General features: G+C 42.8%; 1 protein-coding gene across 2 annotated transcripts in view; it reads right to left on the bottom strand.

Annotated features, from left to right (window-relative positions):
* TOX3 (TOX high mobility group box family member 3) overlaps nucleotides 1-16,735 on the bottom strand; it is a 109,158-nt gene extending 92,423 nt beyond the window's left edge. Inside the window, exon 1 of one of the 2 annotated variants that reach the window (XM_021931960.2) lies at nucleotides 16,230-16,735. In XM_021931960.2, coding sequence (XP_021787652.2) covers nucleotides 16,230-16,316 — 87 coding nt within the window. In that variant the 5' untranslated portion in view covers nucleotides 16,317-16,735. The remainder of the gene's footprint in view (nucleotides 1-16,229) is intronic. The other variant, XM_021931961.2, reaches the window with a different exon arrangement.
* Between the last annotated feature and the right edge of the window lie 257 nt (nucleotides 16,736-16,992).

Here is a 16,992-nt window from a genome sequence, read left to right as displayed (position 1 = left end):
AGGCGTGAGTCACCATGCCTGGCCCCATTTTTTTTTTTTTAACTGTACTTCTCTTTTCCCTCTCTACAACTGAATGGTCTTTCTCCCTTATATAAGAATCTTCTAGATCACTCCCATCTATTACACTCTTCTTGGCCTTCTGTTATCACTTCTTATTCATCTCACTAGCTTTTAACTTGGCTAGGTTTTCCTTTACTTGGTTTCTGCCTTGGACTTCCACAAGCTTCACCCTAATAATCATGCAGCCTAGAAAAACATGGAGGAGGCCGGGCGTGGTGGCTCAAGCCTGTAATCCCAGCACTTTGGGAGGCCGAGACGGGCGGATCACGAGGTCAGGAGATCGAGACCATCCTGGCTAACACGGTGAAACCCCGTCTCTACTAAAAAGACAAAAAACTAGCCGGGCGAGGTGGCGGGCGCCTGTAGTCCCAGCTACTCGGGAGGCTGAGGCAGGAGAATGGCGTAGACCCAGGAGGCGGAGCTTGCAGTGAGCTGAGATCCGGCCACTGCACTCCAGCCTGGGCGACAGAGCGAGACTCCGTCTCAAAAAAAAAAAAAAAGAAAAAGAAAAACATGGAGGAAGGAAAACACTGTCACCTGCCATCTTGTGCCTGCTTAAAGCTCCACTATTTTCAGTGTTTAAACTATGAAGAAAGGCTCAGATTATTAAAGCTGTATAGTCAAAACTACAGTGTCTTATAGGAATCTAGGATTGAGACAAGGTGTAAAAAGAGGAACATGTAATATACTATTTTACCCCATTGGCAATTAGAAATCACTAGCCAAAGCCAGGATTAGGGAGGGTATTTGAAAAGTTATTAATGCAGACAGAGCAAGGCTTTTATGCCACCAAGAAAGTTATTTATTATAAACAATGGGTTTGGAGTCACATGGACAATAGCTATTTTAAAAACAACGAATATCTCCAGGAAAGGTACAAAAATATAAAGGCAGGCAATCCTAGTTTGTGGTGCTGATCTATTACCACTGCAATGACGGTCAATAGTGACCCTGAGCAGAACTCAAACAGTTAAGAAAACTCACCAGCTGTTTTCCAAGGAATTTTATTTTTGCTTAAGGTGGTAAGTTTGATACTAAATACGGAGGGTGTTCAATGTCAAGTAGAGGACATAGCAATTTACCCTGCAGGCCAGTGTTCCCAGTGTCTACTATCCATATTGGATTAACTTAAGTGATATATAAAGAAAGTTTTTTAAAGTTTAATAGCTATGCAATTATTGTATGGGCAATCTTTACACATTGCAAGCAATACAGGGTCGCCATATGCAATGGTAATACAAATTAAAAAGTGAGTCAATGTAAAAAATTATAAATAATAGCAGTGATAGGTAGATATAGTGGAAATGAATATGGCAAATCTGAGAACGCATTGCCCTAAACAAAAGCAAGACATTGGAAGTGTTCAGAAGGAAAATGATAGCTGTCTAAGCTATCCTTTAGAAGATTAAATTAGAAGTAAAGCATAGATTTCACTGAAGGTGAGAAAAGATGACAAGCAGGGAGCAAGGCCTGGGCTAGGATACTGACGGCCGAAAGAAAAGAAAAAGATTATCAGAAGGAAAATTAAGAAGACATGAAGACTCCCTGGACTAAGGGAATGAAAGAAACCAAGTAACCTAAATTAATTTTGAAGTTTTGCACCTGAAAATGATGTGGCACTGAAAAAAATAGATATTCAAAGGGGAGTTTGGGGGGCAGTGGGGATGCAGGTTGCCCTCTGGCTTATGCTGGATTTGAAAGTACGGCAGAGAGGGAGCAGTCATAGCCTGGAGAGAGCCACTATGCAGGAGATGAGAAATGTAGATCACAATAGAGATGAGGATTTGAGACCCTGGGGTAGGTTGCAAAAATGGCCACAATTCTCCACACCTCCATCTATCCATGCCCTTCTGTAACGTAACTTTGTGGTTCCTCCCATCAAGAAATGGATTCTGTGTCCTCTCCCCGAGAACCTGGGCTGGCCCGGTGACTTGCTTCAGCCAGTAGAATGTAGTAGAAGGAACAGTGTGCCATTTCTGGGCCTGGAATCAAGGGTTCTTGTGTACTTTCCTGCTGTCTCAGAATACCGCCATCGTGAACAAGCCCAGGCTGGCGTGCTGGAGGTGAAAGACACATGCCAGAGAATTGAAGGACTCCGGTGGACAGCCAGCCAACCTCCTGAAGCAAACCCTCCCTGCCAATCTGCAATTGACTGCAAACACATAAGAGAACCCAGAAGAGGAGAAGGACTGCCCTTCTGAGCCCAGCCTAAATTGCTGATTTGCAGAATCACAAACAAAATATGTGTTTTTGAAGTCACAAAGTTTAGAGGCGGTTTATCACTAGTGATTGATAACTGATACAAACAACACAGGTCTGCCTAAAAAGTGTAAAACATACAGAGGCAAAGGAGTAAGAGGTCAAGATTTAGGAGGATATTCCCAATCCCTGGGAAGAAGGGGGAAAGCTGTAGACAAGATGACAGGGCAATGGCGATCAGAAACATTCAAGGATATAATATCAGGGAACCAGGAACATGGGGGCAGGGGACACAGAGGATAAAAGTGGGGTTAGAAGTCAAGGATTCATCAAGGAAGTATAGCACTGGGCTTAGCAGAGCACCTGCCTAGAGAAGACACTGGTATTTTTGCAAGAATGATTGAAGTTTGATTTGTCAAGGCAGAGCTTGCTGGAGAAGAGTGAGAAGATGGTGTCAGTAACATAACAAGGAATAGAAGTGGTCTATGGAGTGTTGAGGAGGGCCTGGGTGGGAAAGATATGGAACCCCAGGTAAAGATTACTTGTTTGAAGAATCATCCAGAGGGATGTTGAAGACGAGGTCAACAGAGTTGGACAAAAGTATAAATGTGAATGGTCCTTTCTCTAGGACCCTACAATCACAAGTGTGGCAGGGACCATCCATGCTAGCATCACTTGGGAACTTGTAAGCAACGCCCACTCTCAGGCCCATCCCAGACCTATTACCTGTCTTTTATCCAGATCCCCATGTGCCATTCAAGTATGAGAAGCTCTGCTCTAGGAATTACAAAGACAAGGAACTGAAGAGCATTTAATGACATCTTGAGAAAGTCATTCTGTTTTGAATTCCCTTTCAAGCCCCCAGAAAAAAATAAGACAAAGTCTTGGCTTGGTGCTAAGCCATCTTCCACACCTCCCTAACACTTGCAAATCTCCCTTTTCAACAGAGTTCAACAGAGAGCAGAGCCTTAGGCAAGCAAGGTCTCCAGTGAGATTTGAAAAACACTGTTTACACCCCTTTTGTGTTTATTTTTAGGATTTTCTTTTATGTGTGGAAAGCAATAAGGTTTTCCATTTGCAGTAGTCTTAATTTCACATTGATTTATTTAAGAGGAAAAAAGAGGTAAATAAAGCTATGTAGCATATAATAATGTGGATGCAAATGAGAAGACAGCAAAAGTTGTTACAAGTGAGGCAGCACTTAAAGCGAAGACTGGAAAATCTATAGTGGAAGTCAGAAGACATCTGGGCACATTCGAAGGTAGAAAGGCAAGAGACAGGAAAGATGGGAGCTGTTTGCAGAACCAAGAATATTCAACAAACAGGAAGGATTGTTGGAAGGATTTATCCCAGAGCAGAAATTGCCCTCTCTGGGCCTGGAAGAAAGAAAGAACTGGTCCGTAAATGGGTGAGGATGACAAATGAGAGATCTAAGGCAGATAATATCACATTCTTCATAAGTAAAAGATTGGAGAGCCCCTCTAAAATGAGGATAAGTTGGTCTGACTGGGACTGGAAAAGAATATGAAAGACTTGGAATATCCATTGTGGACAATGCCCAAGAGAATAAACAGATGAAAAGGATTCGGCAGCAAAGACCCAGGGACAGTCAGGCAGCATTAATTTTTAGTAAGGAAAATGGACACAGTTTATCCCAAAGCTGAGAAATGAAACTCTAAGGCTGACACAAAAAATACACCAGCAAAGAAAAGGGGGCGGAGGAGATTAGGTAGTAGTGGCAAGCATAGCTGACAAGTCCTCATAGTCAAGGTTACATAAAGACTCAACGGTTGGCCAGGTGCAGTGGCTCATGTCTGTAATTCCAACACTTCAGAGGGCCAAGGTGAGAGGATCACTTGAGGCCAGGAGTTCAAGACCAGTCTGGTCAACATAGCGAGACACCATCTCTACAAAAGAATTAAAACTTAGCTGGGCATGGGGTGTGCACTTGCAGTCCTAGCTACTCAGGAAGCTAAAGGAGGAGGATTGCCTGAGCCCAGGAATTTGAGTCTGCAGTGGCTATGATCACACCACTGCACTCCAGCTGGGGCAACACAGCAAGACCCTGACTCTTAAAAAAAAAAAAAAGAGTTAATGGAAAAGCCCAGTGGACTAGACTGTGGGAACAAGATTCTCAGTGGATATAGGGATATAAGGAGTGAGAAATAAACTAGGTTTGATCAAAAAGGAAAAACATCATTTTTTTAAAAACTGGTTTTTAAAATATCAACTAAATATTGACTAATGCTCAAAATTTTGTTACCAAGAGCAGGAACTTGATAAATGGTGCTACAAAAACTCAGGAAAATTTTTGAAAAGAAGAGAAATTTGGGCCTAAAATGCAAGTAATCAATTAAAATTAGGACATAATGATATGGGGTTCTTGCAAAGAACATAAATCACTGGGTATTTTAAGCATGCGCAAAATAAAATCCCAGAACTGAAGAAAGGCCCGGAAAGATATAAATCTTATCACAGTGTATCTCTGTCACCAAAAGAGGATCCTCCAAGAAGCACATAAAAACTAAAACTTGGAAGTTTAGGAAAAACAAGAACACTACAGTATATATATAAAATTTCAAACTTTGAGATACCCCAAAAGGGTTTCTCAGACCTCACCCATCACTCACTCATGCACAGCACACCTACTGAACTACCTGGTGTCCCTTCCTGTCCACTCACTCCTTCCATAGTAATTGAGAGTTTCACTGGGCACATGGCCAGCCACAATATAAAATACATTTCCTGAGTAACCAGGTGTGGCCATGTGATGCAGGCTAGCCAGTGAGATATAAGCAAAGTGACATGTGGCAGCTTCTGGAAACCTTCGTTTACCCTTGATCCACTTCAATCCCCTTCCTCCTTCTTGCTGGTTGGACCATGGAGGTTGACTGGAGGTCAACCTTGAGCCATAAGGATGAGGGTCACAAGATAGCTAGAAGCAGCTTGGCTCTTCAGTATTTAAGAGGCCCTCATACTACCCTTGGACTACTTCCCTCTAGATTTGGTTAGGGAAACAAGAAATGAATATCTACTTCATTTAAGACATTGCTGTTCAAGATTTTTTCTATTACATGTATATTGAACCCAAATGTACCCTCTTTGCAATTATGGGGGCCTCCTATTCCTTGACCAAAATTTCTTCAATGGCCTGAATACTTGGATTAAAAGCAGTCACTTCAATACCTCATTTCCCTCAACTCCTGTTCTTCTCTCATCCCTGCCTAGGCAAAATCTACCACCAAGTCATCTTCACATCCATTGTTCTCTTCCTGCCACCAACATATCAAATACTGATTTAAAAAAATTAAAAATAAAATGTAAACTTAAACATTTCTAATAGGGATCATCACAACTGCAGTCCAGCTCCTTGAAAATGGACAAGTGGCTTCACTGTGGCATTCCTATTGCCTAGAAGTGTCTGACGCATAGTATGTCAACACATATTCACTCAAATACTAAACTACAACCAGATCTTCTGCTTAACAGTATTTTTATTCATCTCTAGTTCACTTCTTACCACATTTTATGTGCCAGGCACTTCTCTAAATGCTAGATGTACCATGTGCATCAAAGTAAACACATCCCCTACCCTCATGAAGTTTACATTTCAGTGGAAAGAGATCAACAAGGAGCAGATGAATAAATGAATAATCAAGAAATTCAAATGGGGTATGTGCTATGAACAAAATTATGAAGGTAGAGAGATATTAATTAGCAAGAGGGGAAAGGATATTTTAGAAATTGAGATATTTTTAAATGGTCAGGACATACTTGAAGGTGACATCTGGGCTCAGACATGAGTGCTGAGAAGAGGCCAGCCAAGTGCAGACATTCGGGGAGAGGGCTCCAGACAGAGAGAACAACAAGTTCAAAAAGATGGGATGAAGGCTGGTACCATTAAAACACATGAAGTGAGGGTAGAGGGGAGGAGTGGTAAGAAGAGCAAGTAGGAAAAGTACACAGGGATAGATCTCAGGCTTGTCAATCAATTCCCACACCCATACATATTGTTATCTCTCTCTCTCTCCTCTCTTCCCCAACATTTTTTCTACTGAAATAGATATACACTATACGTGTGTGTGTGTGTGTGTGTGTGTGTAGTACAATACATATTTCTCACTCTATATCCATACAGCCACTGAGAATCTTGTTCCCACAGTCCAAGCCACTGGCCCTTTTCCTTAACCCTTGACTTTTTTAAGAGTCAAGGTCTTGCTGTGTTTCTCAGGCTGGAGTGCAGTGTTCTGTGTGTGTGTGTGTGTGTACATATATACATATATATACACATGTGTGCACATATTTTTATATATATATATGAATCTTCAGCCATCTTCTGTTTCTTTCCTATTATTGCAAATAAATAGTTACCAAGCCTTCATTTAAGGATTTAAGGGCTAACTCTCCTTTTTACAGTCTTCGTTCCAACAGCAACTGACCACCCAATCCATCATTCAATAGCTCTCTCACTCTCTCTCTAATCTCTTCTTCACACATGTTCAGACATTGTCTTAAAAATATCTTCTCATTAGCCCCACTTCAAAATGTCACCCTCTACCTATACACACACACATATGTATGTAAGCACATACATATGCAAATGTACCAAGACACACACATACACACATAGTTTACTAGTATCTACTCAATACAACCTAGGATCTTTCACCATTCTAGTGTCTCCACAATTTGTTATCAACCAACCACATCTCCCACCATGGAAAGAGAAAATCTCATATCCATAGAATATCCAGGTGACCTATAGGCTTCTTGAAGGCAGACCACATCCAATCTCAGCCCCAACAAGAAAGGCATTCCTAATATAAACAATATTTATGATATCTGCATTACATAAACACAGGCTCATTTTGGTTTCCACAAAGAATAATAATAAACATAGACAATGGAAATCTTCAGAAATCTTCAAAGTCATCAAGCTTCACTCCAGTTAGCAGTTTCAATGGACTTTGCTTTCCTATCCTACACCCACATTCTCTCATTGTGACATCAGCACTGTTTTTCCTCCGAAGAATGACAGCTCCATACTCTTAGCTCGTGTGGCTTCCAAGAAGATGCCAGTGTCCAGCTCCCCCACTGGCATGCCTACATGGCTATGAGCCTGGGCATGGGACCCAAGTCTATCCAATAAGACTCGATCCAGAAAAGTTGCTGAAACAAGCAAGAAAGCATCTCTCCCTCTTGAGAAGGCTGAGCTGTGAGAATGTAACTTGGAGCTGCTGCTGGACAACTTCCCACTGCTTGAGTACAGCCTGGCTGATTTAAAAAAAAAAAGAAAAAGAAAAGAAAACGATGAAAGAAGAGCTAATATAAGAAAGTCTTGATAGCATCCCTTGAGACTCTGGATCCAGCTATGCCTGAAACAAAACTTACAATCCCTTTTCTATTTAACTCAGTTTCACTGAAGTCTTTTTCTCACTTGCAACCAAAGCATTTTTACTAAAACAATCATTTTAACCACTTCTGCATTAAACTTTTTTATTAGAATTTTTTAAATAAGTCAAATAATAAAGGTTGAATCTCTCATTAAAGGTAAGTTGACATCAAGGAGCAGCATGAAGGATCTACCGAGTATATTTTATTAACTGTTCGATATTTCTAGATTTAATTCATCCCCTTTTGCAAGAAGATCAACTTCCAACCAATCATATACATTTCATAAAAGTTTTCTAGTCAGGTCAGCATTTTGAACTTCTACTTCCTACACCTAGGAGATTTTTTAAAGAAACTGTAGAATTTTTATTATTCTACAGTAAATCCCTTGCTTATTACAAATTAGCTGTAGAAATTGCTGGAAAAAATCTCACAATATGGTAGTTACACTACATCCATTTAAAATAAATTGAATTTTAAAACTCACTCTTATCACCATATTTGACATAATTCTCCCGCATAAACAATTTAGTCAATGTAGATAAGGCTACATGAAATTTGCAATATTTGGAATAGAAGGATCCAGCTTAAAACCTCACTCCCCCAAAAGAATGAGCGTAGATCATTCAAATATGAATTTAGAGTAAAAACTCAAATGTGTCTTCATATTAGCCCATTTGTGTATCTTCAAATTCTTCCTTTATAAACAAAGCAAAATTGAATTAAGAGTAAAGATAGAATGTTAATCATACAAGAAGGGCCATTTTCCAGGGCCTGGTGTGTTTTACACAAGCATGAAACATATTTAAGAGAACATGGCCTCCCTGAGGAAGAGATTAAGGATACAAACCTAGGAAACAAAGAAAATAAAACGATCTACCTCAAAGGGATAAGATTAAACCTGTGAGAAGCTCATGCAGACCTTAAACGAAAGCCTCTACTCCTTATATTTTTAAACAGGGTTTTTTTTTTTTTTAGAGCACTAAATCCACCTTCAAAATATATTTGAATTTGTAAGCATACTTAACAAAAATCCTATCCTTTCTTATTAACCATACTCAAAACAGATTCTCTAAGATAGTTATGACACCATTAACATTTCACAAAATCCAAAAAAATATGTTTCCCAGAAAAATAAATGTTTTCATTCATGAATGGCTAATATGGTTTTAAATTATGTTATTGCAAATTTCACATCATTCCCCCTTAATAACCATTTAAGAATGCTTCCTTCCAAATAACTATTAAGAGAGAAAGGATGTTTCATCATGCAAACACACACAGAGACACACACTCCTTGTTTATGTCATTGTTTTTAATGGTGCAATAGGATTTCCAAATTCTCCGAGTTTCACATGTCACTTCCTAAATTACTGGAAGCTGAATTGGCAACACCAGCCAATCCTCAAGTCCAAGGATGTTGTCCTTGCTTTTCCTGTCGCCTTCCTCTTGAAGGACTCAAATTCATTTCCATTGCTTTAACACAAACAGAAAGACTCCAGCTTTGGTTGTTCAGCCCCGAACTCTCTCTTGAGTTCCAGTGCATGACTCTGTAAGAATATACCACTGAAATATCCAAAATGAGCTTGATCTGGTTATCTTTCCTCAAAACCAGCTTCTCTTCTCTCTGTTCTGCTTCCACTCAAGGTCTTACCATTTGTCCAGGCCCCAAATTCAAACACCCTCAATCATTTCTGCTTCCTCTTTCTGCCTTCCCAAGTCGGGAGGTTCTGTTTAGTGCTTTCTTTTCTTTTGCATCCGAATTCACATCTCCTTGATTCAAATCCTTCCCATACCTTACCTCAACTGGGTGATGACATCCTACCCAGTCTCTCCTACTCTCGCCGGGGCCTACACCAATCTACTCAAAAGGTCAGATCCATCTTTACAAAAGTAAAACTCTAACCAAGCCATCAGCCCACTTAAAATTTTTCAGGCGAGGCGCAGTGGCTCACGCCTGTAATCTCAGCACTTTGGGAGGTCAAAGGCAGAAGGATCACTGGAGGCCAGGAGTTCAAGACCAGCCCTGGCAACATAGCAAGACCCTATCTCTGCAAAAAAATAAAATGAAAAAGTTAGCCAAGCATGGTGAACACACACCTGTGGTCCCAGCTACTCAAGAGGCCTCCCAGGAGGCGTGAGTAGCTGGGACCACAGGTATGTGTGGATCTCTTGAGCCTGGGAAATCGAGGCTGCAATAAGCCATGGTCACTGCACTCAAGCCTGGGTAACACAGCAAGACTCCATTTCAAAAAATATGTATGTGTATATGTATATTCTTCGAATGCACTCAGGTGCAGACACTGTTGACTGTCTTTCCAACAGCCTTCTTCCTTGCTAACAGAGCATAACACTAATTAATTATGCTCATGTGGCAATGCCCAACCTCAGGGATGATGCTGGATTGGTCTAAACTGATCACAGTAATCTTCCTCTTTGCTAGTGAGTGGCCTAGGGTTGGTACACAACCCACTTCTGACCAGTAAGATAAAAGAGAGGGTCTAGTGGAAAAAGTTTTCCTTCTTGCCAACAGATGTACAGGAAGAGAAAGTACTCATTTGCTACCACTCCCACCACCATCACCTTGCTTCTCATTTTGCGTTTTCATGCGAGGATGTGACATCCAGAGCTACAGCAGCCAACTTGTGGCCATGGGAAGACTGCTAAAACTCCAAGGACAGCAGAATAAAAAAAAAAAATCAAAGAAGGGCTCTTAAAGACATCAATGAACCATCCAAGATAGCCTAGCACTGCCAACCTAAAGACTTCTTTGAAGATAAACCGGTGTCTTTTATGGTTTATGCCACCGTTTGTTGAGTTTTCTGTTATCTGCAGCCCAAAGCACTCTAACTGATAAACTTAGAAAGAGCAAACTCTTGACCTTACCACAGAAGGCCCTCTGCATGATGTGCTACTCAAAGTGTAGTCTACAGACCCACAACCTTGGCATTGCCTGGGAGCCCAGCCCTGGGCCCATGAATCAGAATCTCCAAGGGTAAAGTCCAAAAGTCTGTGTTATAACAAGCTCCCAGCTGGTTCTTGTGCATGGTAAAGTTTGAGAAACACTGCTCTACAAAGTTATCACAAATTACTTTTTACCATCTCAGCTACTACCCTACATAGGATGAGGTGCACTTGATCTGCAATTTGTCTGGTGACAGTAACCTTACTGGGTTTGAGCATCATTTCTTGCTCCTTTAGTTTCTTCTCCTCTTAATCAAAGTCTTCGAACTTGAAGCCTCCAGGACCTGAGAGGATTACAAAGGTCTGAATATAAGACAGGCTGTGAAGCAGGCCGTGATGAACTACGGGGTACAGGCACATCTGAAGGACACCGAGCAGACGTTGTCATACAAGGAAATTGGTTCAGTGTTTTCACATTTCTAAAGAAAAGCTGGAATCCAGATTTATATGCAAAGTTTTTTAGATACAGACAACCAAGTTTGTTTTAATACTCTGCAGATTAAACACATTTTCAAGTGGATTCACATCCACCTGAGTTTGTGACATGAAGTAGAGATTCCTTGAAATATCGACACATACTTTGAAAACTGTGACCACATACATTCACTGACTTCATTTAAAATGACTAAAATTAATTTTCTTTGGCTAACTATATGCTAGTCTCTACTGAGCACAGGGTCTTCATCAATAGCCCAGCATCTGGAGTGGTCAAATAAAGAGTTTGTGGACCTCTAGTTAGGAGCAGCAGGACTGTTTTATCCATTAATCACTATAGACCACACACTTAGAACTGCAAGCTTCTCATGGGTCCACAACAATATGAGAAAAAAATAAACTGGCCACACAACACCAGAAAACTACAAAATTACAACTGATAGATGTGAAGCTAAATGTTTACAAAATGTAAAAACGTAAGTCAATGGATCCATATCAATTCGGATATGGTATCATATTACATTAGATTAAATGCAGGAAAGTGGATGCATTTTAATGTTTGATGGGGCGTGGAGGGGAGCTCAGATCAATAGTGCTTAGAGCTGCCAAGGTTCTAAAAAGGCCCTGGGTACCAACCTGAAGCCAACCATTCTGTGGTAAGTCTAGTCTTCACAGGTGTCACAAATTTCTTTACGCAGCTCTACTCCATTCTATTCAACTGTCTACATAATTGGACATGGGAGTAGAACTGTCCACATAGTTGCACATAAACCATAAATGACTTATTAAAAAAGTATGTTTGGATCCTCATCTACACATGAATTTAAGACAAGAAGTGCAAGAATCAGCACACAAGCAAGTTTTGAGGGTCCCACATAATGATTTTAATTATTTTTTGTTAATTTATTACAACATTTAAAATTCATGATAATTCACATAAAAACCCTGATTATCATCCTCTTGAAAAAAGAATTGTAAAGTATAGAGACATTGGACCCAAATGTTGGCAGGGCAACAGTCTACTAATGCTGATCAAGGCTACCCCTTTAAATGGGGTATGTTCTCTACTTGGCCACAAACCCTATCTCCATGTAGGCTAACTTACTGCCCACCCCCCACCCCCCCACCCCCCGCCAAGAGACAATTGAGTTTATGTTCCCTGGTCTAAGGCGCTTAGAAAAACCTTATTTCTTTTTCACAATGTGGCTTCAATATCTTACATGAAGACTTGTCATGATAGGATACAGGAATCTCTCAATCTCTCAACCTAAGAAGAGTTTCAATCAAATTCCCCTTTCAATATGTTCTCAATTTGAACCATGATCCCCAAGAAGATGGACAAATGACAAATTACCCTTCAGTTTCTTTTGCCCTTCAAGCTAGCCAAGCCAGAAACCCAATCAGGTGGAGTCAAAGCACTAATATAAGAATGTCTTAATTAAGCAGAGTGATCAATAAATAATACACATAATAATTAGAAAGCAAAGTCTAGGACTGATAGAATAAAAACAACATAGCACTGATCTACGTAAGGATGAGAGGTCAATAGCCATAATTCAAAAGGAAAAGCCCTAAAAATATGCAGAAATAGCTAGTAAATAGAGTTTAGTCCAAGTTCGTTAATAACCCACTATATGATTTCACCTCACACCTACATTAAATACAGTATCTTATTTTGGGATGGCAGAATTCTGACAACTATAGGTTGAGTATCCCTTATCTGAAATGCTTAGAACTAGAAGTTTCAGATTTAGGGGTTCTTTGGATTTTGAAATATTTGCATAATACTTACCAGTTCAGCATCCCTAATCCAAAAATCTGAAATTTGAAATGTTTCAGTGAGCATTTCCTTTGACCGTCACATCAGTGCTCAAAAAAGTTTTGGATTTTGGAGTATGTTGGATTTCAGATTAGTGCTACTTAAATTATATTTGCTAATTGATATTCTGTGTATTATTTTCTTACTGGTGAAAAGACAAATTGAACTCAGGAAAGAAAAATTACAAATATATAGTCAAAGAGTCACCAATTCATTTGAGTAACATAATGAGTTTTTATTTCTTAATATACGGAGTTTAATTTGTTAACCACACCAGAAAAAGAAATGTTCAAACAGTCAACTTTCTACTTGAAATTAAAATGGAAATTAGCCCTTAGGAAACAGTGATGACTTTAAGTTTATACATCAGTGGCTGGTTCATGAATTATTAACTGATTTTAATGATCCTGGCTATATTTTATTTGAAGTTATTCTCCTACTTGCAACGACTTTTGAACCCACAAAACTCTTTCATCCATTCTCCATAGACACAGTACACTTTCATGAGCTCTGACATTTGAAAAGGATCCATATACTCACAGAATGTAAAGATAATACACATGCATATAATTTATACAAAGGACTCTGGTCATTTGTTAAAGAGAGAAATGAATGAAACCCTATTATTCACGGTTTGTAAATAAATTTAAAGATAAGCGCTAACTTTCACTTGTTAAGCTTAGAGCCAAGAGTTCTGTGTTTCTTCTAAAGTTTCCCAGATGGTCATTAAAACAAGAGAGGGCAGAAACATACTTTCTTTGAAATCCATCATTTCCTATCCAGAAAGATAATACATGTCATCAAAAGTTAAGTCTTTAGAGATTAATTAATAATTTGAGTATTTTCTAATAAAATAAATGCATGTCTTTATATGCTAGTTTTTACATTTTCAGTATAAACCTATATTGAACAGCACCACTTCAGACACACAAATTAGCTGTGAAACAAAATGCTATAAACCTTTAATTAGCACTTGCTGCTTTATACCCATAAAGTTAATACTTCCTCTTCTACTATATTCTCTGTAAAGAAAAATTATGGAAAATTAAATTGTGTTTTTCACTTCTGAAAATAAAAGTAGCAAAATATAGTATTGTGGCTCAGTTTAAAGATAGTTATATTTTTACCTGCAAGGAAGTCAATACAAACATCCCTTAAAATAAGTATAATTTGATTCCTACCAATATTAAGCGCTATGTCTAACTTTTGTAACTTGGGTACACAGAGCACTGATGACGATCAGATTGCTAAATAAGTAAGAAAGCAAGTTATTTCAGGCAAATAGCTGCATTAAGAAAATACGACAGTAAGCCAACTTGCATCCACACTCCTGAAGCTGAACAAGCATCTCAATAAATAATGTCTGTTTTCAAGCTTTATATACCCTCCCTGAAATAAATGTTCTGAGCTTAAATAGACTCAAAATAGCCTTTCTCAGAAAATAAAAAAGAGACACACACAAAACACCCCCAATTTCCTCTGGTCCCTTGAAGTACCCTTGGGATCCCAGTGAACAGAGATTTGCCACGCATTGCAGTCACTGCATTTGTACAATAGGTTTCTATTTTGGTGTCATTCGAGTGTTGCTGATCTTAAATCAGAGAAAGAAGGAGTTACATTAGGCAAGGTAATGGCTTCCAAAAATAAGAGCATGCCCAGTTTATACAAGGCTTGCATCCACATGCTAAGTTGTAAGGAGATAAATAATACCCCACTGGAACAATTAGGTGGATTCTCAGAAACACTACATACTTAATTAGGCTGCCTAAGTCCCTGACTGAGCATACATGGGGGACTTTTTAAAGCATTTAATAACCTGAGTAAATCCAAAATCAGAGGACACAAACTAATCCTTAACTCTGGCTCCAGCGATCGGCCTTTTCTTGCCTCTCTTTAAATGCTTAGCGTAGCCCTTAGAATGCGGAGAGCAGGAACGCTCCAACCACCAAAGGGTTAAAGCACAAGGAATAAAGTCCCCTCGATCTATATTTGTTGGGAGGCCCCTCTGTGCCAGACGCGGAGCTGGGCGATGATGACACTGGAAGGCGAGCAAGAGAGACCCTAATGGTTTTTTACAAACTTCAGCACTGGAGTTGGGAACGGAGTATAAACAAATAGAAAGGAACACGAGCCTCCATCAGCCACGGGGCACAGCAAACTGTTCCTCACTCTAGATGCAATTCCTCCTCTTCCTGTTATTTATTGATTAGTTTTGTTTAGCACCTTTCTTTTAGCAGACTCCTTATTTCCTCCTGTTATCCAAGCAATCATAAACAAACTACGATTTGAAAGAAAAAGGGAGGGAGGAGGGAGGAGCAGGAGGAAGGGTAAAGAAAACCACATTCAAAAGGTACAGGCCATCCAGAGCCCGACTGTTTCTCTGAATTTCGCCCTCAGGGTGATGTTTTCGGCAAATTCGGCGCTGGGGGCTTCAGGGAGGACAGAGGACACCGAGGGGTGGTGGTGGGAGGGCGGGGGGGAATTCTGCGCTGCCCGGGTACCAGGGCTGTGACTCTCGCCCGCCTCGCTGCTCCGAGCGGCGCCTGCTGCCCTTCTGAGGTCCACCTAGCCACCTGGAACGCTCGGTCCTCGAAGTTGGCGCAGGGGGAGATGGAGAAGGTGAGGTGACCCCAGGGTATGGTGTGGAGGTCTCCAATCCCGATCTCCCCGAAATGCAAAACTTACCACCCCCGCCCCAGAAAAAAAAAAAAAAAATGAGAGGAGAGAAGCCACTTACGCTAAGCGGGGAGGGGCGGGCACCCCGGTTCCGAGGTCCAAAGCGCCCTAGCGAAAGGGCAGCAAAGGTCACCTGCGGGGTCCCACCACTTACCCCACTCCCCTGTCCAAGGCATACTCAAAAGTTTGTTCCTTTCCGTCCGTAAGCGGCCCTGAGGCCGGCTCTCGAGTAGGTGGGGGGAGGTAAGAAGGACTGGGAGTGGGGGAGGGCAAGATCATCGGACCAGGAGATCAGGGACCCCCTGCGTTGCCCCCCACTCACTCCAGCGGGGCTGCGATCGTGTTTACTAATAACAGCAACAAACAATCACACGGGAGCCCCTCTTTCAGTCCTCGGTCTCTCTTCGCTTCTTTGGTGCAGCAAAGGAGAGTCTGGCGGGGAGGTGGGAGGGAGCGGAGAGGCTGAGGGGAGCGCCGGCTAGGGGACAAAAAGCGGCGTGGGATGGAGCAGAAACAGAAGCGGGGAGAGCTGGACAGAGACGAAGGCTCAAAGGTAAAGGAGTAAACAGGGGAGGAAAGAGGCCAAAGAAAAGTGCAGCAGGCGGTGAGCCCGAGCGCGGGGCGCGCCTGGGATGGGGAGGTGGCCCCCGCCCACCCGCCCCCCGGCCCGGCCCGGCCCGGTCACCTTGCTGTAGCCGTAGTACCCCAGGCACTGCGCGAAGTCCAGGCTGGCAGGGTCCCCGGCCGCCGCGGGGTAGAACCTAACATCCATGCCGGAGCCGGGCCCGGGGCCGGGGGCCGGGACTGGGGTTCGCCGGGGCCGGGACCCGCCTCCTCGCCGCCGCTAGATCCACCGTCGGGGGCGCCCGGGGGTGGCGCGCGGGACTCGCGGTCGGAGGGGCGCCGCGACCGGAGCCCGAGGAGCCCGGGAGCCGCGGCCGCCGCACACAAAGGCGCGGCCACGCGAGCCGCGGGAGAGCGGGAGGCGGCCCGGGGGACGCGCCCCGCCGGGGCACCGAGACAGCAATGCGCGCGGGCCGGGCGCCGGGGGCGCGGGGCGCGGCGCGGGGGCCCGGGACGGCGCGGCGAGTTCAGGTGCGCTGGGCGAGGCTGGGACGGCGGCGGCGGCGGCGGCTGGCCCCGCTCCTCCTCCTCCTCCCCGGGCGGACTGAGGAGACGAGCCGCGGAGACAAGGGGCCCGGCCCCTCCCCTCCTTCTCCCCCTCCTGCCTCCACCACCGGTCCCCTCCCCGCGCCGCCGCCGCTCCGCCCCTCCCACCGCGGGCAGCTGGCGCGCCGCCCGCCCCGCCGGTGCGCTCCTCGGCCCGGACCGCCTCCGGGCGCGCCCACCCCGCCCCGCCGGCCCCATCACCCCCGCCGCGGCCTCCCCCTCTCCGGGGCCCCTCTTCTCCCCACCTCGCCCCCCTTCCCGCTCCGGTCCTCTTTGTC

Source organism: Papio anubis, chromosome 18, assembly GCF_008728515.1.
Source record: "Papio anubis isolate 15944 chromosome 18, Panubis1.0, whole genome shotgun sequence".
Classification (NCBI taxonomy): domain Eukaryota; kingdom Metazoa; phylum Chordata; class Mammalia; order Primates; family Cercopithecidae; genus Papio; species Papio anubis.
The sequence above is the reverse complement of the archived record's forward strand: the minus strand, read 5'-3'. Positions and strand labels throughout refer to the sequence as shown.